Here is a 27,229-nt window from a genome sequence, read left to right on the forward strand (position 1 = left end):
CATAGATTTTTTTCACTCACTTGACTTTTTTTTTGCCATTTTAAGAGTTATTCATTCATTCATTTATTGAGCTTTTGAGTTTTGAGAAGAAAAACATTTTTTAAAAATGTTGTGTACAAGGAACTAATAGGAGAACAAATGCATTATTAAATAAAGGTGATCAAGACAAAGTAGCTATTGCCATGTACACTCCTAATAACAAAATAAATTCAATATGTACCGCTAAAAAAGGATTGGGAAGAAGAAAACATATTAAATCCTACCCCCATGAGAGTAAATGCACATAAAGGAACTGGAAACACCTATTTCAAATAAAGTCTAATGTAGAAAACATTCGAGTCACATGATTGATCAGCTGATTGATCAACTGTTAGCTGCATCTTTCAAGATATCCTGATAAGGTGTGAAAACATAACTGCTGGTACAACTGGTAGAGGTGACAAAACCGAACTATTTCATCACAGCCATTTTAGATGGATGATATCTAATGGATGTTCTACTTTTTCTGCTTTATTTATTAGGGTCATATATAATGTTGCCTACAACACCGCCTGGTGGCAACACAATTCAGATTATATTATTCGCTCCAAATAAGTATATGTAAATGCACATAATTTGCATTTCTTTTTTTTTTTTTTAAGTTCACTTCAAATTCATCAAGTGTTTTATGGGAACACAGCTAGTTTGTAGGGGCTACTGTTTTACATAATTCCCTAATGAGTTTTCTTCAAGTCAACAAAGGAAATAAGTTAATTTAAGAGTAAGATAAATGATAATAAACTATTATTGCACCTAATAACAACTATGACACAATGTCCTCTGATCAAAATAACAGAACAGGACAGAGATGAACTTACCTAGAAAGTTTTTTCAGGCTGCGACTCTTGTCTCCTTTGGAGCCTTTAAGAGGGAATGACCTATTGGGACATATTAACAAAGAAAGAAAACATGGGTACATTTATTTCCACACACTATAATTTAAGAGTTTTGTTTTGTTTTTATCATATTTCAGTTTACTTGTGTTTCCATTTTATGCAACTTTGCACTTTCACCCAACTCAATGTAAGTATTTTAGTTTTTACACTAGTACATTTGTCTAACCAGTTCAGTTACTTTTCCTAATAAGACACGACACGACACGACACGACACGACAAGACAAGACAAGACAAGATAAGATAAGATAAGATAAGATAAGATAAGATAAGATAAGATAAGATAAGATAAGATAAGATAAGATAAGATAAGATAAGATAAGATAAGATAAGATAAGATAAGATAAGATCAGATCAGATCAGATCAGATCAGATCAGATAAGACTTTATTTATCCCACCGTGGGGAAATTTCACAGTAAACAGCAGCAACATACAAGAAGTGCAGAGAAAAAGACAGGTAGAAAAACCACAAACGAGTGAAAAATGAAATATAGAGAAAAATAAGGAATTTGGAATTTATATTAATATTAATATTTATAGAATTATAGAATTACAATTTAAAAAAACTACTACATTTGTTTGTCTCCTTCATGTGCAATGAAAATGACCCATCTCTATGTTGCAACTGTGATTAAGTGAAGGATTAAGCGTTTCAATCTCCTCCTCTCTAAAGGTATTTAACTCTTTAAAACCCACTTAGATTATCTGGGAAATGCATCGTCGCAAAGCTGAAAACATGATTGTCTATTTTATTGATGACATTATGTACAATTGACCATTATATGAACCTTACAGGAAGGTGATTCAACAAACTCATGCAAACTTACAGCAGTAAAATACATACCGTACTTTCCAGACTATAAGCCGCTACTTTTTTCTCGTTTTGAACCCCGCGGCTTATACAGCGATGCAGCTCAAGTATAGATTTATACAGGCTAACGGCCACCAGGGGGCGCTCTAGCAGGAAGCGCAAAAGTGAGAGACAGGTGGAAGAGGTGATGCGAAGAGGAGAAGTTTTAATCTAAACTTTTAACAATCATTTTGCGTGTCATGCACAAACCCTCATCATGGAAAACACACGAAGAAATGCATATTTTGCAGCTTTTAAGTTAAAAGCAATCCAAGTCTGTCCAAGAAGGAAATAGAGCTGCAGCACGGAAGTGCCATTGAGCAACAACGGAGGAGAGACGTAGAAGGAGTGTGGTGGAGAATTTGAGGCTGTTCAACTCCAACACTGAAGAAGACGACTGCAGTGGTTTCAATGAGCAGAAGGAAGATGAAGATAGAGATCAATAACTTTTCTGGGCTTTTTAACCAGCCGTGTTCCTGCTGTTTTACTGCCGTGTTACAGGCACTGTTTGGAAAAAAGCAGTTAAGGCATGGAAATAAATACTTAAATAATCTTTCTGTTTACCATCTTTCTGTGTAAATATCTCATGTCACAACGTGGACACCTGCAGCTTATATTCCGGTGCACCTTATAGCCCGGAAAGTACGGTATATATACTTTTTTTTCTTAAAAAGAGTGATATTTTACTTTTTTAAATGGAATTATGCATTTTAAAACATTTCCCTGTGGTCTACATAAACTGTAAATGCTATGCTTGGGTCTGAATTCTTCATTAATTCAACTCCACAGGTCCATCTTCAACCCTATTTCTGAGTGATGACATGAGAAAGGTCGTTCTGAGCGCTGGCCCTTTAAATGCACATGACCCCACCCCCTCCAGGTTGTTGACCGTGCTTCTCTGTCCCATTCAGCCACTTGTGTTCGTTAATACAACCAACAACTGAACATTTTAGGCAATCAGCTCGAAGTTTTGACATACTTTCAGTTTTCACTACAACCGCTGCTACTGACAAACAGTTACATCGTATTTGGAGAAATGTTTGTCGGAAGTCTCGACCTTATATGTGCCAAAGTCGTGACGTAACTAGTTATAGACGTAACAAATTAAAAAAGGAATTAAAACAGGTTGTAGAAATCCACTTGATTTTTGCCAAAATTGATGTAAAGATAGCTTTGCAGCACCTGGAGGGTTCAAATTCAAACTTTTTGAACTATTAGGGTCCAAATACACAAATAAATGTAGCAAAGACTAATAAAAGTGGGTTTAGATAAATATGACCTCTTTAAGTATGGTTTTGAATTGACAGTTTGATTTGTAGTCTAGTATTTTAACTGCTGTATTAGTTCAACATTCCTCTTATTTAATTCCCCTTGTGACAAAATTGCAACTCCACCTCATTTCTCTCATAAATTTTTTCTCACATGTACTGGACAAACCTGCGGGACTGAGGCTTCTGCCGATGATGGGCAACATTGTCCAGCGAAGAGGATGAATTTAAGGATGACCTCACTGAGGTTTCTGATTTCACTGGGGTCACAGAGGTTGTGGTTTGCAGGGTGGTCAGACTTTTTCTTGTCACTGTGGGACCAGCTGCCTGTGGACCACACACCTTCTCCACCTGCAAAGAAAATACAATATAAAGGTAGGATTTACAAAGGCTGATGATGGAGCTAAATGTTTTTAAGAGGAAAGCAAAGAATTCCTGCAGACATTTACACTTATAGAAATTAACTGTGATGCAAAGAGGCGAGGCCAGTAAAGGCTTACAGAAATTCGTAATGTACAGGTGTCAAACATGAGGCCCGGGGGCCACAACCGGCCCACCAAAGGTTCCATTCCGGAACCTTGAAAGCGCAGATATTAACCTGAACAGTCAAGGTTGTCCAAATCATTTTGGTTCAGGTTCCACATACAGACCAATGTGATCTCCAGTAAAAATAACAACACAATAACCCATAAATAATGACGACGACAAATTTTCTTTGTGAAAAATTATGTGGAAAAAATTTAAGTGAAAAAACTGTGAAAATATTTACATTTACAAAACTATTCTTTCACAATAAAATGCAAATAAATACATAAATAAAAACAAAGATGAACAACCCGAAATGTGCAATTTTAACAATATTCTGCCTGTTACTAAATGTTTGGTGCATTTATGGATCCACTGTGATCTGTAGTTGTGTTAATAATAACAGATGTAATATTGTAGAAATTGTTCAAATTTTAGTTCCAAACTCCAAAATTTTAACAATATTACACCAGTTACCAAATGTTTACTTAACACTGTGTGTAAATGTACATGTATAAATAAAAAAGTCGAGGCATAATATTGTTAAAATTGCACTAATTTTTCAAACAAATTTGTTTTTTTAGGTTATTCACATCTTTTTTTGTAAAATGTAAATATTTTCATAATTTAATTGGAGGGATTTTTGTACTACAACCCAAAGAAAAACTTGGATTTGTCATTATTTATAAGTTATTAAGTCATTATTTTACTAGTCTGGCCTGTTTGAGATCAAATTGGGCTAAATATGGCCCCTGAACCAAAATGAATTTGACACCCCTGTCCTAATGGTTGCAATTTTAACTTGAAAAAGCTGAACACACCACCCATACATGAGCAGGACTAGACTTAGATTTAGGTGTCAAATGAATAAGAAGCGTGGTCAAATATTTAATGAAGTGGTGTTTTCTTATTAGCGACAATTAGCGGTGTGATTATGCTTGTGTGTGTGTTTGTTTACCTCTCAGGAATCTACTCTACTAAGTCCACAATGTTCTCTCAAAGTTGGACAGCTTCTCCCTTTCTTTCTCCAGCAGTATGTGCATGCATGCATGTGTTTGTGTGTCGTCTGTTTGTCCTGAGATTAGCCACAGAAACTTTCTCATCACTCTGAACCAAGCTGCATTCTGGGTATTGGTTGTCCCGCCAACCACAGTCTTTGTCTGGCATTGGATCTGTATTCACACTCACATACACACACATGCACACAGACTGAAGGGAAACCCCACATTCTCTAAAGAATGAGTCTGTTTTTAGCCCATCTAGGTACAAGGCTTTTGTGAGGAGATCTAACTGCCAAGCTGAAAGAAACCCACGGCCTTCCTCACTCTGTGTCCAAAATTCAAATGACTTTATTATTGCCGTATATGAGCAACAGTCTGGTAATTATCCTAATTTGAGAGCAGCTCTTTAATGATGCATTTTACAGAACATTAACTTCATATTCGCACACTTATTTCTGAATGACCATTTTCTAGTGAGGGGCATCATTATGCAGGATGTAAATATTTCATACGCATCTACGTATTAAGAGCAGTAACACATTTCAATACCTCTATCTCTTCATAATATCCAACATCACCTGTCCTGTTTATGAATCCATGTTTATCTCCATCCTCTTGTGGGTCTATTTTTAAAATGTTGTTTCTTATAACCCTAAACAGGGACACAGTCTGCAAATTAGTTTAGTTACTATGGCTACAAGTCCTATATACATTAGATATACAGGGTGGGGAAGCAAAATTTACAATGAACATTTAGTTGTTTTTTTTTCTCAGCAGGCACTACGTCAATTGTTTTGAAACCAAACATATATTGATGTCATAATCATACCTAACACTATTATCCATACCTTTTCAGAAACTTTTGCCCATATGAGTAATCAGGAAAGCAAACGTCAAAGAGTGTGTGATTTGCTGAATGCACTCGTCACACCAAAGGAGATTTCAAAAATAGTTGGAGTGTCCATAAAGACTGTTTATAATGGAAAGAAGAGAATGACTATGAGCAAAACTATTACGAGAAAGTCTGGAAGATACTATTAAAGAGGAATGGGAGAAGTTGTCACTCGAATATTTGAGGAACACTTGCGCAAGTTTCAGGAAGCGTGTGAAGGCAGTTAGTGAGAAAGAAGGAGGACACATAGAATAAAAACATTTTCTATTCTGTAAATTTTCTTGTGGCAAATAAATTCTCATGACTTTCAATAAACTAATTGGTCATACACTGTCTTTCAATCCCTGCCTCAAAATATTGTAAATTTTGCTTCCTTACCCTGTACATTCAACATATATACTCATCTGTTCAATATGTCATGCAAGTGCTGCTACTAGATGTGCATTTTCTTGTTTTTATACCCACCTATACATTTATATCTATTTTTCTTGAAGATAGATTCTGTTTATTTAAATGTTATTTTGTTTTTGTCTTAATTTGTTTTGTTTTGTTTTATTTTGTTTCTTTGCATGTTCAAAATAAATAAATAAATAAACTGTCTATCTATTAAGAAGTCTTTTTTAATCTTTGTACATGGAAAAAAAAAAAAATTCGTGCTTTCTTTGCACTATGTGAGATCGCACTCAATTTTGAAGTATATTTTGTACAATGACAATAAAGAATCTAATTTTGATTCATTGCATTTGCTGCATACTTTTAAAAGCAATTTTGCCTATATGTAGAGGAAAATAAATAAAAGTTACTCGCATACACATTGTTAGTCTTCATTTTCATATTGCAGAATTAATTGCTGTTTTTATTTTGTGCTTTATTTTATTTAAATAGAATTAGAATTAAACTTTCTAACTCTTCCTGTTCAACACAGTTGTGCTGATGACTAATTAACCCTTTATCGGGCAAGTGACTATTTTTTGGTAATTCTGCATACATTATAAGACAGTTTCAGCAAGCTATAGTGCAGCGACAATCTCAGGTTCGATGTGGTCTACGGGGTCTGTAAGGTCCACTTCTGCATGAACAGTGAGTATACCTGCTTTGTTAGGTACCATGAAGTAATGGTACTAATGTAAGGAATGATGTTCAGAGGGATAATGTGGATGTGGACAGGGGTCTGGATCAGCACTTATGATGTTCTAATGTTCTAAAAGTGATGTTCTAATGTTGCAAAATACATGTTTCTTTTACTTTACATGTGTTTTTCTTCTACTTTTTATATTTACTTCTTGGATTTTTTTATTTTTTTTTTATTTTTTATTTTTTGGCAGTTATGGGGGAAGGAACCAAATGTGGTAACTTCATTGACCATGATTTTCTATATAATAATAAAACTTCACAAAAGTAATACAGTCTTATCATAAAATTAAAACAGTAAAGTTGAGATTTTGAATATCAGAGTATTTCTATGAGTGCCCTATAAAGGGTTAATGAATGAGTTGATGGATCCATCAGTTCTTACTGTAGCTGTGATGCGTGGCCCGTGCAGCTGAGCGTGCAGTATGGCATCATTCACTTGGTTTCGGACAGCTAACAGAGCTAGCTCCATGCTGTTGTGGTTGCTGCTGGTTGCTAAGGTGGCGGCTAATCGTTGGAGCAATACCACCAGACTCCCCCAGGGCTCGCCAAGTTCTGATACACCCACCTGGAATAAAAAAAATGAAAAAGTGCACAGAGAGGATCAAGAAGAATGTCGACATTTTTCATGAGTACACATTTTGACTTGTACAGACAAAAACCATTAAACCATTTATAATAGCTGCATTCCTTTTAGGTGCATCTCACCTCTGAATTGACCATGTGGTTGACTGAAATGCTTTCTATGACAGCTAAATGACACCTAGGCTTATTTTCCTTACAATTTCCAAACTTTTCTGACCACATTTCATGAACCATCTCATTCTCTGACACAGTGAGGCTGTTGCTCCTGGTCTCAGTCTTCCTCTATTTTGGCTTCACTGCATATTTTCCCTTTTATATTTTGCTTCACTGAAGACGACAAACATGTTGGGAGTTTCATTAGCCAAGAAACCAAGAAAGTTTAAGCAGGACGAACAGTGCTATCCTTGGTTTGTTCAGTAAATAAGTTTCTATTCTTGGAGCTACTAAAGTGGTTTTAAAAACTCTGAAGTGGGCAGTTAATGCTTTAAAAACACTGCCAATTCTCCTGGCATCTTCATAATTGTCTGTCTAAAAATTAATGTCTTTAATCAGAGATTTAGAAATGGAAGATTATTAGAGTGTGCATGTTATCATTTGCAATGAAATGCAAATGAAACCTACTGCCTACACATATAGTCATGGAAAAATTATTAGACCACCCTTGTTTTCTTCAATTTCTTCTTCATTTTAATGCCTGGTACAACTAACAGTATATTTGTTTGGACAAATATAATGATAACAACAAAAATAGCTCATAAGAGTTTAATTTCAGAGCTGATATATAGCCATTTGTCTGTATGGTGTTTGTAGTATAAGCCTTAGAGGGACTCATTTCCTTTACATCATACATTTGAGACTTTGACCAAAACAAAACTCCAACTACATGTCTGATACATTTTTCCTGAAGAGGATTTCTGATGATTCTGGTGGATTCCATTAGGTTCCTTTTACATTGCCTTCTTTCTGATGGGTCTTTAATTTGTAAAAACAGGTGATAGTCAAAGTCAAAGTCAGGTTTATTGTCAGTTTTGCTATATATAGTCATGGAAAAAATCATTAAACCACCCCTTGTTTTCTTCAATTTCTTGTTCATTTTAATGCCTGGTACAACTAAAGGTACATTTGTTTGGACAAATATAATGATAACAACAAAAATAGCTCATAAGAGTTTAATTTCAGAGCTGATATCCATCCATTTTCCATGTTTTCTTGATAATAACCAAAATCACTTCAGTTCTTGCATCAATATCTATGGCATTGTACAAACAAAAACAGTGCTTTTAGGCATTCCATGTTTTCTTTTCTGTCTGTTTTAGTCACATGATACACACAGGAGTTAATACTTGATTGCATAATGTTTTTGATGACTTTTGATGGTCTAATAATTTTTTTCCGCCACTATATAACTAGATCCAATGCAAACATACTAGAAACGTACTGTGTGCACATTAAAATGTACAATAATTTACAGGACTTACCAAACATCCTCTCATAACGTTAACACACAGTCCAGTACAGGGCCGTATCAGTGTCATCCCTCTGCAATGTGAACAGTATTGCATCCTCACTAAGCCCCGCCCACACTCTCTGGACAACGTTGCCTTCTCTGTTGCATTCACCACCTCTCCAGCCAGTCTCAGCAGTCGGCTCAAAGCTCGGCCCACCCCGAGTGCACGGGACAGGCTGCTGACCAGGAGGTGAGGGTGAGGTCCGAAAGGGCTGACATCCTGCCGTGTCATCCGCAAGCAGTCGTCATGACTACTAGGAAGGGAGGAATAGGACTGGGGAGACATGTGGCCGAACCCAGGATTGAGCAGACGACGATAAACCAGTGGGAAAAGATCGTTGTAGAACCGTCGCACAGTTTTGTCCAATGAAGAATTAGCATCTCCAGAAAGGTGGCGTTTAATGTCGCTAAACAGCTGAAAGACAAGGGGGCGACAGTCGGACGCCAGGGCAGAGTAGGCACTGTCGAAAAGAGTACTGGTCAGATTGGACGTGAAGGACACCAGGGACTCAAAGGTCTCTGAAAGGAGAGAAAAACAAATACACAGTTAAAGGAGTGAGATTTTACCTTTTTTAGATGGAATTATGCATTTTAAAACATTTCCCTGTGGTCTACATAAACTGTAAATGCTCTGCTTGGGTCTGAATTCTTCATTAATTCAATACCACAGGTCCATCTTCAACCTTATTTCTGATTAATGACACAAGAAAGTATGTTTTGAGCGCTGGCCCTTTAAATGCACATGAGCCACTTCACACCCTGCCTCTTCCAGGTTGTTGACCGTGCTTCTCTGTCTCGTTCAGCCACTTGTATTCATTAATACAACCAACAACTGAACATTTTAGGTAATCGGCTCGAAGTCTGGACATATTTTCAGTTTTTACTACAACCGCTGCTGCTGACAAACAATTATAATTATATTCATTTTCATCTATATACATGGATTTGTTTTCATTAGTGGTTTTCGTATTTTGAGATCCGGGTTGGGTTGGTATGGGGGTCGCCTTTGGTTCTGGGGGGGGGGGGGGTGTACTTTGTATGTCACAAAATCTTGTATCATAAAATGTGAATTTCTTTCTTTTTTTGTATTGTACTTTTGGAGAAGCAAAATTAAAATAAATAAAAAATTGATTGAAAAAAAAAAAAAAACATTTTAGGTAATTGACTCGAATTTTGGACATGTTTTCAGTTGTTAATACAACCACTGCTGCTGATAAACAATTATGGTAAACTCGGAGAGATGTTCGTCGGAAGTCTTGACCTTATATGTGCAAATGTCATGACGTAACTAGTTATAGACGTAACAAATTAAGAAGGAATTGAAACAGGTTGTAGAAATCCGCTTGATTTCTGCCAGAATGAATATATAGATAGCTTTGCAGCACCTGGAGGGTTCAAATTCAAACTTTTTGAACTATTAGGGTCCAAATACACAAATAAATGTAGCAAAGACTAATAAAAGTGGGTTTAGTAAAATATGACCCCTTTAATGAACATGACTAACAAACAAACTTAGAAAATTAGACAGTTTCTTGTCTTAAGCATCCTTGTGAGGTATTTTACTTCTCAAGTTCACAATAACACTGGTCTACAATTTTTTAGAAATGATTTGCTTCAGACATTAAATGTGCTAAATGTTACGTATTTTAATAAGATTAATTGGAAAATAAATGACAAAAGTGCCGGTTTGCTGATGTTTTCAAGGTATATGATTAAGTGTTATTACACATATATATTGGTTTATGTACATTTATATAATAGTTTTAGAAATCTTCCACTAAATAGAACCTGTAAAGTGAATGTATTCTAATGTGCAGACAGTGTTTTGAAGTAGATCTTGTAGCTCTGAGACAAATATTTCTTTTGAGTCAAACCCATTCTCTCGTTAATTCTTGAATTTCACATTTTGACCTGAGGCTGTATCTTGGAAAGTTCAGCCAATCAGCATTTTTTACTTGATTTTTCTTTATCAGTGACTCTCATGTGGTAAAATTTCATTACTTTTATTCTGGAAGAATTTTCCTGGTAGACCAGTGTAATCGACTGAGAATATTATTGTAAATTACATTTACTTTATAGGACCACAAGCTAAACAATAAGTGATGAAATGCATCCAAAGAGAGGAAGAATGTACGTTGGGGATATTCAACTACAAGTACTGGCTGGCTTCACAGTTACAAACAAATGATTACACATGGTGACACATTGTGATTTTGTTAAACTTTTTAAAATTTGTAAACTTCACTGTCCCGGAGAGGAAATGTGTCTTGGGGACAGTGTGACAGTCTACATACAGTCACAGAAAAAAATTATTAGACCACCCCTTGTCTTCTTCAATTTCTTGTTCATTTTAATGCCTGGTACAACTAAAGGTGCATTTGTGTGGACAAATATAATGATAACAACAAAAATAGCTCATAAGAGTTTAATTTCAGAGCTGATATCTAGCCATTTTCCATGTTTTCTTGATAATAACCAAAATCACTTCAGTTCTTACATCAATATCTATGGCATTGTACTGACAAAAACAGTGCTTTTAGGCAGTCCATGTTTTCTTTTCTGTCTGTTTTAGTCACATGACACACACAGGGGTTAGTACTTGATTGCATAACCATTGTTTCTGATGATTTTAGATGGTCTAATAATTTTTTCCACGACTGTAAATGAACCACATACAGTAAAGGCTGCAGTGCTTCATTATGCAAAAACTCTGTCATTTCCTTTCATTTTATTCTAATTCATCAGACTTCTGAAACTATGCTTTCTCCTGTGTTTTTGGGCTTTGGAAAAAATTACCCCATGAAGTTGCAATCTTTCAGACAGATAGGAGGGAATAAATACATGATTGACAGCTGTAATTACCATTCACTGAACAGATTCTGTCATATACTGTACAGCCTGGATGTGACTACTGTTCTACTTCACATCTCAACACAGAAGCTTGGAAATGTGGCTTCCCTTTTCCATCACAGCACAAAACAATGTCAGGTCATCAACATTTATATTTAGTCTTTTAATTTGGATCAAAAGGAAAAAGATGCTGAATGAAGGTCATACACACACACCTCCCCCCCTGCAATTTCTTATCTACCACTTAACCCTTAGCTTTGATAAGTCACTTAATTTCAAAATACATCATTTTGAACAAAGATGAGTTATGGGCTGTTGAATGTTGCAATATTATATTCAGATTCCTGGCATAAAACCGTGGTGCTTAATTAATAATTGCTGATGGAAAGTAGAAAAATACACTGACAGTTTCTTTGCATGTGGCATATGGGGCTGGGTGAATCATAAACCCCCGGATACAGGTTGAACAGGTTCAAATAGCATAAATTCTCTGCTGCAGTGGGTATGTGACACCCAATCTACATCCAGCAAAAGTGACCTCAATGCCAAGCTGTACAATTAACAATAATACACAACAACCCAGTGGGCATTCTTAGCTGTGTCAACCCAATTATGTTGTTCATGTATGCATATTTCTGCACAATATCTATCCATCTATGAAAACAAAATCATTAACATAATGTGTCAGAGTTTTTAAATACACCATACACAACATTATAATGATGCAAATATAGTCTCTATGGATAAAATGTAAATTGTTTACAGTAACTCATACATAGCACATCCAAATGTAAAACTGAAAATGGAGGCATATATGGTATTCCCATGACATGCATGCATATAAAATGTGTCATTTCCATGTCACGGCTGCGTGCACACAGTCTCTGTGTCACCGACCTTGGACTGACTTTATCCTGATGCATACGAGCCAAAATAGCACACAACTTAATTCATCTCCGAGCTCGTTTTCACTACTCTGTTATCTATAGACAGGTGATAATGAGAGTCCTATCTCATGATCCACTGTGCTTCCTATGCCTGACAGGGTCTAATAAAGTATGGGTTGTGTCAGTGTGTGTGTGCCTGCCTATGTTTGAAGCCTGCCAACTTTAAAGGGTGATGTCAATGTGGTGGCATTCTGACACACACACAGACAACTGGTAGTAAAAGACAGAGAGAAGCCTATTTATCTGTGACTTTCACCGAGTCAGTTGGCCATTTCATGTGCATGTTTATGTGCAGTTTTGGATTTCACCATCACAGCTGCAGCCAAATGACACTTCAGTGTATTAGCCAATTCATTTAAAAACCCATGAGCAAAAGAAAAACAGACATCAAATAACCAGGAGCTTTGACAGAGTCGTCCAAAGCTCAAATGTTTTGGAAGATCTCCACTTAGGTTTATGCTGCAGCCACAAACACTTTCATCCAAATGGAAATGAATGAAGTCACAATGAGTGCAGTGTGAAGAGGTTTGCACATGAGGCCTCACTAGGATGAAGCACTCAGTCAGAATGTCTTGCTTTAATGTGTTTGCATGCCCATGTCCTGGCTATAGCAACTGAAATACAGACAGCATCAAATGACATGGCAAAGACTTCTTTGGGGTCATGTGATTAGCTCTTTACCCTCTGTGATTGGATGACAGCTGCAACGTAGAGGAAAGGGCAATAAGGTCTAGTAGAAAGACACACGCAAGCAGACTCATACACTTAAGTCATCCCTCGGGTGTAAATAGAGCCCAACTACAACCACTCTGGGCATGTTGTAGGTTCTCTGGTGGGTTCTAATCACTGTACTCTGGAGAGGATTCTTTCAGAAACAGCTCAGCTGTTTAAGAACTCAGGAATTCATTAAATGTCAAACATGTAGAGTTTAAATCTGTATCAATAAATGTTTTTCACTACAAGTAATTCCATAGCCAACTTGCAGATGCACAACCTGACATTAAATTGTAATATTTAACAACTGTCTATTAAAACACCCAACTTACGCATGTAAGTTCAAAATACATTCCCCTTTAAAGTTCTCATGCCCATCTGACTCTACAGCAGCTGTGTTTGACTTTACAGAGCAGTGAACTTACATTGTATAAAGCACAAGTACATTTAAACCAGTATTCAGTGGAATACATGTATGCAGTGAGTGTTAGCTGTCTGCTCTCTCTGGTCCACAGAGAATGACTTTTATATGATCCTAAATAAGTTCATGGATTTTTCTTTTTTGTTAACAGAGCTTTTGAAGTAATTAAAATTCAAATAACTGCAACAGATTGTAACTTTGTCTCCTGTGACTTGTTTTGGCCTTGTTCAACCCTTCTTTGTGTATGGGTGTTTCCCATTAATTTTACCCATGGATGGCTTCGTCATCCACCGGGCATAAATAGCAGCTGAAACAGAGCCTGGGTGCAGTCAGATGGAGCAGGGGAGGAGAGACAGAGACACAGAAAAAGAAAACAGAGAGGTACATGTTTGCCATGTCTGTCTGCTAGGTTTCATCAACTCTACCCCTCTCATAATCTGCACACTGCGTGTGCATCACACATACACACATAACCACACAAGCTCCCTCCCTCCCTCACACACAGACTGGTGAATAGCGTTGAAAGACAAGTGGACAAGCAGAGTATTCTTCCTCCTATTCAGAGCAGCCCGTTAGAGACCGGCTGTTGCCAACGGCAACAACACTTTGGTGCGGATACGTACTGAATGTAAACATTCTCTGTCCCTCGCTCTCTCATTGGTCAAGAACAAAACCTGATTATTGCAAAGACAGAGACAGACAGACAGAGAAAGAGAGCAGAGAGTTGTAACAAAGTTTTCCGCTGCTTCCTCTGAGAGTTTGCTCTCTCAAAGACTCAATCGAACATCAGTTGTTTGTTTGGCTAGCCACTGTGGCGCCTCACAAAATAAATTAGCCTCACACCACCATCCTGACACAAACTAGCTATTTCATGATGAACACACAAAGTGAGAATGACAGGGGGGCTACAGGCACTTGACAAAACTGTTCAAACTAAAATCACCACAGCCATTCAAGTCAATAATGTGTCAGTCAGAACACATTTATGAGGAGAACATGGTTCCTGTGCAGGATGACTCATAACTGAGTTACAGTCCACTTCAGTGACACATGGTCCTGTCTCCCTCCAACTCTGCTTCCCTCACCTTGGTAGGCCTTGGTGTGTCCAGCTATCAGGTATTTGAGTTCAAAGCTGTAGGATCGCATCTTCTGCTGCGTCTCACTGCGGACCGCCATCATGTAGCTGTCCTCCATCTTACTGGTACAGCAGCTGGGCCCAGGGTGGACACAAATACGCAGAGACTCATCTGTAAGACAGAGACGGACAAAATGGCATCAGAACAGAACTGAAGAAGTCTCATCTGGCACAAAATAGCTTTGGTTAACAATTACAAATAAATATTAGCATTTATATGAAGCCATAACACTTTTTATAGTTAAAAGAAATAAGCATATGTCTGGGAAATATCAAATATAAAAGACTGAAGAATGACAAATGTTTGTTCTTAAAGGTTCTGTGTGGAATATCTAGTGGCATCTACTGATGAAACTGCAGACTGTATAAAAAGGTCTTCAATACAGCTTGTGTTTGGTTTGTCTGTTCTGTTTTTGATAAAGAAGATAATAACTCTGAATAACACTCAAACTTATTAAGAGACAGAAATGCACCTAAAATGTAAAACAGAAGAACTCCATTCAGAGCTACCATGGAGACCTAGCTATTTTGATGTTGCATTTATTATTTAAGATTTAATATAAAAAAAATAAAATAAAAAAAAAAAACAATCCATTATCAACACTGTATTACTACCTAACGGACCAATTAGTAAGTGTTCTTCTATGTCACATAAGTTAATCACTGTAACCAAACAGACTTTAACCCTGTAATGTCAAACGTATCATATTTGATACATGATTTTTGAATCCCTCTACATGATCAGAGTGATATTTCTTTTCTTGAAAAACCTGATGCATACAATTAGATACATGCAATACACCAATAATCCACCAGGGGGGAGGAATTTGTTCACCAGAGGCCTTTCCAGTGACACTGAATTACCAGTTTGTTAAACATGTTTGTCAATCAATCAATCAAATTTTATTTATATAGCACCAAATCATACCAAAAGTTATCTCATGACACTTTACATATAGAGCTGGTCTAAACCAGACTCTCAAGCCAATTTACAGAAACCCAACAGAATCCTCCAGGAGCAAACACTTGTGTCATATTACATATTTGTTTGTTTAAAAATAATATGTTAGCACTGAGACCTGATGTATCAAATATGATACAAAAATGAAACTTGTACATAGAAATTGATATTTGAAAAAAAAAAACACTTTTTGGTTGTTCAGAAGGACCAATAAAAGCTCCAGTTTCAAAGACCTGGAATTTTTCTGTCAGTGATTTAATGGTTCAGGTTTTACAGGGTTAAAATGAATGGTATAATTTACCTTTTGGAACCAACTATAATGACATGCACAGTTGATGACACCTCGACACACACCAAAATGTGTGTGTGTGCGCATGTATGTGTGTGTGTGCCTACACGCGTGTGTGTGTGTGTGTGTGTGTGTGTGTGGGGGGGGGGGGGATGACTGGCATAACTAGACTGCTGAAAGCCAAGTTGACAGGCAGCTGACCAAGATCAAGGCAGAGAGAGATGAGAGGAATGAACCACTCACCTACACTATGTCTGACTTAACACACGCACAGCACAAAGGTATGTGACAGCTTAAGCTATTCATACTAACCATGGCTGGCAATGGAAGAAATGACTGAGCTGGTTACTGTTCATTGGTTATGGAATGCCACTGCTTATTTGCAATTAGGGCAGCACATTGGTCGTCCAACATACGCAGAGCTCAACCAAGGTTTCTGCTGCAGGATTCAGCTTTAGTTTTAGTGGCATCTCACAAATAAAGCTGTAGATTACAACCAGGAGATGCTTCACCACATCTTCCCTTATGGTGGTGGGGGAAAAAAAAAACATGAAAATACCTCTTTGGAGCCAGTGTTTGGTTTGATCTGTGCGCTTTAGTTGAGGGGATATTAGCCACGCACTTACATTTAGAAGGTGACAGTAATGTACCTGAATGCAGGAAATCAATTAGTATAAAATGGAAGAAAGAGAAGAAAAGGACGTCTGATCTAAGCTGTTGCTGAAACATGGGAATCTGTGGAAGCAATCTGCTCCCTCTGAGATACAGTTGTGGAAAAAATTATTAGACCACCCCTTGTTTTCTTCAGTTTCTTGTTCATTTTAATGCCTGGTACAACTAAAGGTACATTTGTTTGGACAAATATAATGATAACAACAAAAATAGCTCATAAGAGTTTAATTTAAGAGCTGATATCTAACCATTTTCCATGGTTTTCTTTAGGGATGCACTGATACCGATACCAGTATCAGGTATCGGGTCCGATACTCAGGGTATGTACTTGTACTCATACTCATAAAAATACTACGATACAACTGCACCGATACCACTTACTGTAGTGTGACATTCGCAGTTAAGTGCAGCAGGTATGTGGCGGAGGAGTAATGTCAGCAGTGTGGAGATTTTTCTAAATAAATGACGTGACAAAAGTAATGTTAAAAACACAGATGGATACGAAGCGTTCTGTCCATCCTCTGCATACATTCCATCCATTTTCCAGGCGCTCGTGGATGCATTCCCAGATGGAGAATACCACCAGGAACCATGGAGGTAGAGGATCTTTTCAAAGAGCGACTGTGTGAGTTAGTGAAAAACTACTGACACATTTATGACAACTACCCTCATCAATATCAATATCATTAGTATCCACATAAGTGTTTCCTCTGTCATCTCCATGTTTATTATTACTGACTTTCTTTTTCTCAAAAAACTTTACTTTTCTTCGTGGTATTTGTCCAGTATGGTTGATTAAGAGCGGCACCCCCTGGTGGATTGACTGAGAAACGCTCATTCCAACACATTAAATGTCAGTACTAGCACTTTGTTCCACTCAGACTAATGACAACGACAATAAAGCACATTTTCAAAAGGAACTAAGAACTGCAAAGGTAACACTGGGTTACAAAAAAATGTTTTTTGCAAGTTGTCTAGGTTTTTTCAGCTGAATTAGGACCATTTTGCACCACTAAATCCAAAAATGACATCTGTTTTTCTCAATCAGGTCAGGTTTTTTTGCTAATTTGATTTTGAAAAATTTGATCTTCTCACAAAATATAATAATTAATACCAAAATAATATTGGTAAGCACACTTTATGAAACTTGTGACTTGATTCCTGTTAGGTACAATGGCGTATTCACCGCAGATGTAGCAGAATACATCAGGCTTATTTTTGCAAGATCTTCTAGTCGAAGCCATTTCATTCACCTGTAATATTAAAAAACCCATTAATCATAAATTGGCAAAAGTAAAATCTTCAGAACTCGTTTATTCCAAGAAATATGAAAGAATTTTGTATCATATGATGTGAAAATGCCCATAAATGTAAGCAAAAATGTTAAAAAGTCAATATGTAGCATAGTTCAGAAAGTTGACCTGATTGAGCAAAATTAATGTGATTTTTGGATTCAGCACACCAAAATTATCCTAAATCAGCTGAAAAAACTTAAACAATAAATTTGTTGTTGACCAGTGTAATATTAAGTACTCATATTGGTACTTGGTATCGGCAAGTACTCAAATGTAAGTACTTATACTTGTACTCGGTCTAGAAAAAGTGGTATCGGTGCATCCTTAGTTTTCTTGATAATGATTACATTTACTTTTTGAGACCATAAGCCAAACAATAAGTGATGAAATGCATCCAACAAGATGAAGAATGTATGTTAGGGATATTCAACTACAAGTACTGGCTGGCTTCACAGTTACATAAAAATGATACACATTGTGACTTTCTTAACCTTTTCAAATAAGTAAACTTCATTGTCTTCATTGGGGACAGTGCAACAGTCTACATACAGTCACTGAAAAAAACTATTAGACCACCCTTGTTTTCTTCAATTTCTTGTTCATTTTAATGCCTGGTACAACTAAGGGTACATTTGTTTGAACATATATAATGATAACAACAAAAACAGCTCATAAGAGTTTAATTAGCAGCTGATATCTATCCATTTTCCATGTTTTGTTGATAATAACCAAAATCACTTCAGTTCTTACATCAATATCTATGGCATTGTACTGACAAAAACAGTGCTTTAAGTCATTCCATGTTTTCTTTTCTGTCTGTTTTAGTCACATGATACACACAGGAGTTAGTACTTGATTGCATAACCATTGTTTTTGATGACTTTTGATGATCTAATAATTTTTTCCATGATTGTATAAAGGGCTAGTTATAAGCAAACATGTTTCTTATTTTCAGGTGATTATACACAAATGATAACATAATTCTGAATACTGTGTTCCTTTTCTGCAGTTAGAGCTCCTAAATCTTCTAAAATCTTACACAGTGGACCTTAAGTACATAATAACCATTACACAAGTGCCTGAGCCAGAGTGATTCAGCAAACTGGCATCCTTCACTTGTCTTGAACTTATCCAGAATTGGTTCAACCATGAGTGGGAAACATTTGTGTCATGTGGAGGAAGAGAAGAGGACTCAATCATCATCATGGCATTTAAGGGTATGGATGAATGACAAAATAATGGAAAAGTCTGATAGGAGTGATCTATTCCAGGTTGGAAAATGAGAGAAAATCTTTTGGGAGAATGGTGTTCATCCCTCTAGTAGAGTTCAGAAGTGGAGAATCAATGCCAAAGAGTACTAAAGTTGTTCTGGCACATGACACTGTATTGTCTTTAACCCATAAAGACCCAAACATCCATTACCGACCAAAACCATCTACTGATCTAAAATGTTTAATACCTATTGATCCACTAATCCTATCAATACATGTAAACAATGGGTGTAAAATGCAGTTTGTCATCTTTTCATGGTCATCAGATATGACCCATTTGGACGTTCAGAGGCTCCCTAGTAAACATGGAACAGCATTGAATCACCAAGAAAACCCATTTAATTTGATCAATGACAGTGGATGGAGACACTTGTTTTATGTTCAGTTAATGATAAATTTGACGGAAAAAGTCATTTTTAGCTCCACCAGGAGGTATTGCGATCTCTTTGCTTTGTGTGCATGTTTGCGTGCATGTTTGTTTGTTAGCAAGATAACTCAAAAAGTTATGGGCAGATTTGGATGAAAATTTCAGGAAATGTTGATACTGGCACAAGGAAGAAATGATTAAATTTTGGTGATCAGATGGGGGGGGGGCAGACCTGTCTTGGTGGAGGTCTGTGCTCTCTGAGTGCTTTTCTTGTTTTCCCCTGTTTTCTCTGATTTTGATATGACAGCCCTCAACTTTAATCTGAGCTTTTATGAACATCTTCATGATCAGTAAGTTAAATACAGGAAAATAGCTTGTTTATACTGATAACATACAAAATACAGAGGATAATATTGTAAATAAATGGTGATAAATCACTTAGGAAAGGTTAATTCAATTTTGGAATGAACATAAAAGTAGCTCTGGGTCTTTATTGGTTAATCAATTGCCCATCTGTACATCACAATTTTGCTATTTTAAAATTTAACAAGGGTGGATTCATCTTGATATGCATTGAGCTTGATGGTGAATGTAAACAATACCCTGTAAAGGTCCAGGTTCTACTTATAACACACAAACATCCATGTAACACACATAATACTTATATACAGTTGCTGAAAAGATTATTAGACCATCAAAAGTCAGCAAAAACAATGGTTATGCAATCAAATACTAACTCCTGTGTGTATCATGTGACTAAAACAGACAGAAAAGAAAACATGGAAAACCTAAGAGCATTGTTTTTGCAGTACGATGCCATAGCTATTGATGTAAGAACTGAAGTGATTTTGGTTATTATCAAGAAAACCATGGAAAATGGCTAGATATCAGCTCTGAAATTAAACTCTTATGAGATATTTTTGCTGTTGTTATTATATTTGTCCAAACAAATGTACCTTTAGTTGTACCAGGCATTAAAATGACCAAGAAATTGAAGAAAACAAGCTTGGTCTAATAATTTTTTCCACAACTGTACACCCAAGTATCTATTAACTGCATATTTCTATATCATATTTATCTGCCAAGTCACAATCCCTGTTTCACATCATGATAGTCAAATCCACAGTCTACAGAAACTGTTTTTGTAGCACATGGTGGCTTTACCTTTAACATGTCATTTATTTGTATGTTTCTCAAGCACATTAACCCACAGCCAACTGGGTAAATTGCCTATGTGAGATGTGTGTGTGTGTGTGTGTGTGTGTGTGTGTATTTTATCTACCCAGGTGGTCTCATTGAGATCAGAATTCGTAATTCACAACAGAACAACGGACAAAAGAACGCATTCCCATTCAACCACACCAGAGCATGCCAACCTACAACCAACCGCTGAAAAAGAACTGAAACAAAAACAAAAAATATTATGTAATTAAACTTCCAGATTCAGGAAGAGAATAGCAGCAGCAGCAGCAGCAGAAACACTAGACTGTCTTGCATCTATTTTGGTTGCTGAATGCTACTTGTTTAACCACAGGCAAACGTTATAGTGATATAACAATGACATCCTGCACCTGTGTGAGTGTTATATACAAATGACTCTCACAGACTGCCTTATGACTGGCAACTAAAGATAACCAAGCATAATGAGCATGATGTAAAATTATATAAGAGGAGGTCAGAATTAGATGAGTGGATTATGTCGAGATAATCCAACTCATCATTTTGACGACCTATGAAATCACTACAACAATTTTAAAAAAAGCTTTGTGAAGTGTTTTTAGGTTACAATTTCTCACTCAAAAGATCAGTAGTTGTTCATTCAACACAGAATAATTAGCACAGAGATACTCAAGATTCCAATCAACAAGAGCAGATAAAATGTATTAAATACACCCTGTAATATTTCAATAGATCTACTGTGTGTTTCTACTTTTTAATAACATTTAAACCACTCATTTTTTCCATCACACCGCTCTAATTCAGGTAAATTGCAGTTTCTCAGCTGTTCAGCCGCATCAGATATGAAGCATTTAGATGTTCAAAGGAAATGTTGTGACTTTCTGCAACACTGATTCACCATTAAAAGCTATGTAGTTTGACAAGTGAGTGGTTGGAGACTTGCCTATACACTCAGTTAATGTTATATTTTGATGAAAAGGTCACTTTATCCTCAGTTTTCCCTGTTTTTGCGTCTGAGTTTTCATGAACATCTTCACGATCAGTGAATTAAATATAGGAAAATACCTGGTTTAGACGGAAAATGCGTAGAGTATTATTATAATATATGGATAGAAATTACATAGGAAAGGTTAAATGTAGAGAAAAATGGATTTCAAAATCATCTTTAAGCGTTAAATAAATCCCAAAATAGGACTTATTCCACTGTAAATTCAATCCAGACCAGATGTGAGACCTTTACTAGTTCATAATGTAGTTAAGTGATCTTGTATTTCATGTTTAATATTTTCATATTGCCATGATTTTATGGACATGTACATGATCAGTCAGTTAAATATAGGAGAACACCTGCTTTATACTGGAAAACATGCAAAATGCAGGGAAATAACATATAATTAATGGTGACAAATCGCATAGAAAGGGTTAAATGTGGAGAAAAATTAATTTGGAAGTCACATTAAAGGGTTCTGAAGGGTTAAGTAAATCCCAAAATAGGAGTTTCTCCACTGTAAATTCAATCCAGACCAGATATGAGACCTTTACTAGACTATAATGTAGTTAAGTGATCTTGTATTTCATATTTAATATTTTCATATTGCCATGATTTTATGGACATGTACATGATCTGTCAATTAAATATAGGGAATTAAATGCTTTATAATGGAAACCCTGCAAAATGCAGGGAAATGACATAATTAATGGTGATAAATCACACAGAAAAGGTTAAATGTGGAGAGAAATGCATTTGGAAGTCACCTTTAAGGGTCTTTAAGAGTTAAGCAAATTCCAAAATAGAACTTTCCCCACAGTAAATGGATGTGAGACCTTTGCAGGACTATAATGTATTTCATATCTGATGTTTTCATATTGCCATGATTTTATGGACATGTACATGATCAGTCAGTTAAATACAGGAAAATACCTGCTTTAAACTGGAAAACATGCAAAATGCAGGGAGATAACAATTAATGGTGATAAATCGCATAGAAAGGGTTAAAAGTGGAGAAAAATTCATTTGGAAGTCACCTTTAAGGGTGTTTAAGGGTTTAGTAAATCCCAAAATAGAACTTTCTCCACAGTAAATGGATGTGAGACGTTTGCAGGACTATAATGTTGTAGATAATCTTTCATATTTCCAGGATTTTATGGACATGTAAATGATCAGTCAGTTAGATATAGGGAAATGCCTGCTTTAAACTGGAAAACCTGCAAAATGCAGGGAGATAACATATAATAAATGGTGATAAATTGTATAGAAGGGGTTAAACATAGGAAAACAAATAATTTGGAAATCACCTTTAAGGGTTTTTAAGGGTTAAGTAAATCCCAAAATAGAACTTTCTCCACAGTACATTCAATCCAGACCAAATGTGAGACCGTTAATAGACTTTAATATAGTTAAGTGAGCTTGTATTTCATATTTAATACTTTCATATTGTCATGATTTTATGGACATGCACATGATCAGTCAATCAAATACAGGAAAATACCTACTTTAAACTGGAAAAAATGCTAAATACAGGGAGTTAACATATAATAAATGGTGATAAATCGCATAGAAAGGGTTAAATACAGGAAAATACCTGCTTTAAACTGGAAAACATGCAAAATGCAGGGAGATGACATATAATTAATGGTGATAAATTCCATAGAAATGGTTAAATGTAGAGAAAAAGTCACCTTTAAGGATTTTTAAGGGTTAAGCAAATCCCAAAATAGAAGTTTCTCCACAGTAAATGGATGTGAGACCTTTGCAGGACTATAATGTATTTCATATGTGATGTTTTCATATTACCATGAGCATGTCCATGATCAGTCAATTAAATGTAAGAAAATACCTGCTTTATACTGGAAAACATGCAAAATGCAGGGAGATAACATACAATAAATGGTGATAAATCGCATAGAAAGGGTTAAATGTAGGAAAAAAATTAATTTGGAAGTCACCTTTAAGGGTGCTTAAGGGTTAAGTAAATCCCAAAATACAACTGTCTCCACAGTAAATGGATGTGAGACCTTTGCAGGACTATAATGTATTTCATATGTGATGTTTTCATATTGCCATGATTTTATGGACGTGTACATGATCAGTCAATTATATATAGGAAAATACCTGCTTTATACTGGAAAACATGCAAAATGCAGTGAGATCACATATAATTAATGGTAATAAATTGTATAGAAAGGGTTAATTGTGGAGAAAAATTAATTTGGAAGTCACCTTTAAGGGTGTTTAAGGGTTAAGTAAATCTCAAAATAGAACTTTCTCCACAGTAAATGGATGTGAGACCTTTGCAGGACTATAATGTATTTCATATGTGATGTTTTCAGATTGTGATGATTGTATGGACATGTACATGATCAGTCAATTAAATACAGGAAAACACCTGCTTTAAACAGGAAAACATGCAAAATGCAGGGCGATAACATACAATTAACTGTGATAAATCTCATAGAAAGGGTTAAATGTGGAGAAAAGTTAATTTGGAAGTCACCTTTAAGGGTGTTTAAGGGTTAAGTAAATACCAAAATAGAACTTTCTCCACAGTAAATGCATGTGAGACCTTTGCAGGACTATAATGTTGTAAATAATCTTTCATATTTCCATGATTTTATGGACATGTACATGATCAGTCAATTAAATATAAGGAAATACCTGCTTTAAACTGGAAAACATGCAAAATGCAGGGAGATACCATATAATAAATGGTGATAAATTGCATAGAAATGGTTAAATGTAGAGGGAAAAGTCACCTTTAAGGGTTTTTAAGGGTTAAGTAAATCTCAAAATAGAACTTTCTCCACAGTAAATGGATGTGAGACCTTTAACAGGACTATAATGTATTTCATATGTGATGTTTTCAGATTGTGATGATTGTATGGACATGTACATGATCAGTCAATTAATTACAGGAAAACGCCTGCTTTAAACAGGAAAACATGCAAAATGCAGGGCGATAACATACAATTAATTGTGATAAATCGCATAGAAAGGGTTAAATGTGGAGAAAAGTTAATTTGGAAGTCACCTTTAAGGGTGTTTAAGGGTTAAGTAAATACCAAAATAGAACTTTCTCCACAGTAAATGCATGTGAGACCTTTGCAGGACTATAATGTTGTAAATAATCTTTCATATTTCCATGATTTTATGGACATGTACATGATCAGTCAATTAAATATAAGGAAATACCTGCTTTAAACTGGAAAACATGCAAAATGCAGGGAGATACCATATAATAAATGGTGATAAATTGCATAGAAATGGTTAAATGTAGAGGGAAAAGTCACCTTTAAGGGTTTTTAAGGGTTAAGTAAATCTCAAAATAGAACTTTCTCCACAGTAAATGGATGTGAGACCTTTAACAGGACTATAATGTATTTCATATGTGATGTTTTCAGATTGTGATGATTGTATGGACATGTACATGATCAGTCAATTAAATATAAGGAAATACCTGCTTTAAACTGGAAAACATGCAAAATGCAGGGAGATAACATACAATTAATTGTGATAAATCGCATAGAAAGGGTTAAATGTGGAGAAATGTTAATTTGGAAGTCACCTTTAAGGGTGTTTAAGGGTTAAGTAAATACCAAAATAGAACTTTCTCCACAGTAAATGCATGTGAGACCTTTGCAGGACTATAATGTTGTAAATAATCTTTCATATTTCCATGATTTTATGGACATGTACATGATCAGTCAATTAAATATAAGGAAATACCTGCTTTAAACTGGAAAACATGCAAAATGCAGGGAGATACCATATAATAAATGGTGATAAATTGCATAGAAATGGTTAAATGTAGAGGGAAAAGTCACCTTTAAGGGTTTTTAAGGGTTAAGTAAATCTCAAAATAGAACTTTCTCCACAGTAAATGGATGTGAGACCTTTAACAGGACTATAATGTATTTCATATGTGATGTTTTCAGATTGTCATGATTGTATGGACATGTACATGATCAGTCAATTAATTACAGGAAAATGCCTGCTTTAAACAGGAAAACATGCAAAATGCAGGGAGATAACATACAATTAATTGTGATAAATCGCATAGAAAGGGTTAAATGTGGAGAAATGTTAATTTGGAAGTCACCTTTAAGGGTGTTTAAGGGTTAAGTAAATACCAAAATAGAACTTTCTCCACAGTAAATGCATGTGAGACCTTTGCAGGACTATAATGTTGTAAATAATCTTTCATATTTCCATGATTTTATGGACATGTACATGATCAGTCAATTAAATATAAGGAAATACCTGCTTTAAACTGGAAAACATGCAAAATGCAGGGAGATACCATATAATAAATGGTGATAAATTGCATAGAAATGGTTAAATGTAGAGGGAAAAGTCACCTTTAAGGGTTTTTAAGGGTTAAGTAAATCTCAGAATAGAACTTTCTCCACAGTAAATGGATGTGAGACCTTTAACAGGACTATAATGTATTTCATATGTGATGTTTTCAGATTGTGATGATTGTATGGACATGTACATGATCAGTCAATTAAATATAAGGAAATACCTGCTTTAAACTGGAAAACATGCAAAATGCAGGGAGATACCATATAATAAATGGTGATAAATTGCATAGAAATGGTTAAATGTAGAGGGAAAAGTCACCTTTAAGGGTTTTTAAGGGTTAAGTAAATCTCAAAATAGAACTTTCTCCACAGTAAATGGATGTGAGACCTTTAACAGGACTATAATGCATTTCATTTGTGATGTTTTCATATTACCATGGGATGGGACTGACCTGTTCCCGGTGTGTCTGGCACCAGCTCCACCGGGCCTATCTGGCGCATCATGTAGGCTGTCTTCACCTCATGACAGCTGTCCGCATCGGCTGATCCACAGGCAGCCTCCGGTAGAAAAACCACACAAAACAAAATCACCCAAAACAAGTCCGCGTTTCGCAAGGCTGCACGGAACATCGCAACATCTCAGTGAAAAATGGAAGAGAGGAAGACAAGGGGGGAAAAGTGTGTGGATGAGTGTGAGTCCGTGAACGTCCCACTGTGACTGAAAACTTCATCTACAGCCTGGGTCCGCCTGAAGCCAGGGATCAGCCCCGGAGCCCCCCCCCCCTCCCCCTCCCACTGCTGTCTCTACCCATCTGCCCGTCTCTCATGTCTCTCTCACTTCAGATGAATCACCCACTGAGCCCACACGTGTATTTAAATTCTTCTTATACCTTTAAAATATAATAATCTTTTACCTTCTATCTCAAAAACATATAATTCTAAACTTAACTCAATAAACAATAACAATAACAAATAAATCTACACTTATTGTTAGATTTGCACTGAACTTTATGAAGTTAAATAGACATTTTTAATCAACCATAAGCTATTAAATACAGTTATACAGCTTTTATATTATGTAACTTGCCTCTGTAACTTTATGAACCATCCACCACTGTAGCTGCAGGATGCGGA

The 27,229-nt window shown here is 36.0% G+C and overlaps 1 protein-coding gene across 1 annotated transcript in view; it reads right to left on the reverse strand.

Moving 5' to 3' along the window:
• The window catches only part of LOC115418666 (glypican-5-like), a 122,826-nt gene extending 95,993 nt beyond the window's left edge, over positions 1-26,833 (reverse strand). Inside the window, exons 1-6 of the mRNA XM_030133207.1 lie at positions 26,548-26,833; positions 14,711-14,872; positions 8,665-9,212; positions 6,987-7,169; positions 3,222-3,403; positions 858-917 (exon numbers count right to left, since the gene is read on the reverse strand). Coding sequence (XP_029989067.1) covers positions 858-917; positions 3,222-3,403; positions 6,987-7,169; positions 8,665-9,212; positions 14,711-14,872; positions 26,548-26,725 — 1,313 coding nt within the window. The 5' untranslated portion in view covers positions 26,726-26,833. The remainder of the gene's footprint in view (positions 1-857; positions 918-3,221; positions 3,404-6,986; positions 7,170-8,664; positions 9,213-14,710; positions 14,873-26,547) is intronic.
• Positions 26,834-27,229: the final 396 nt, after the last annotated feature.

Source organism: Sphaeramia orbicularis, chromosome 4, assembly GCF_902148855.1.
Source record: "Sphaeramia orbicularis chromosome 4, fSphaOr1.1, whole genome shotgun sequence".
Taxonomy (NCBI): Eukaryota; Metazoa; Chordata; class Actinopteri; order Kurtiformes; family Apogonidae; genus Sphaeramia; species Sphaeramia orbicularis.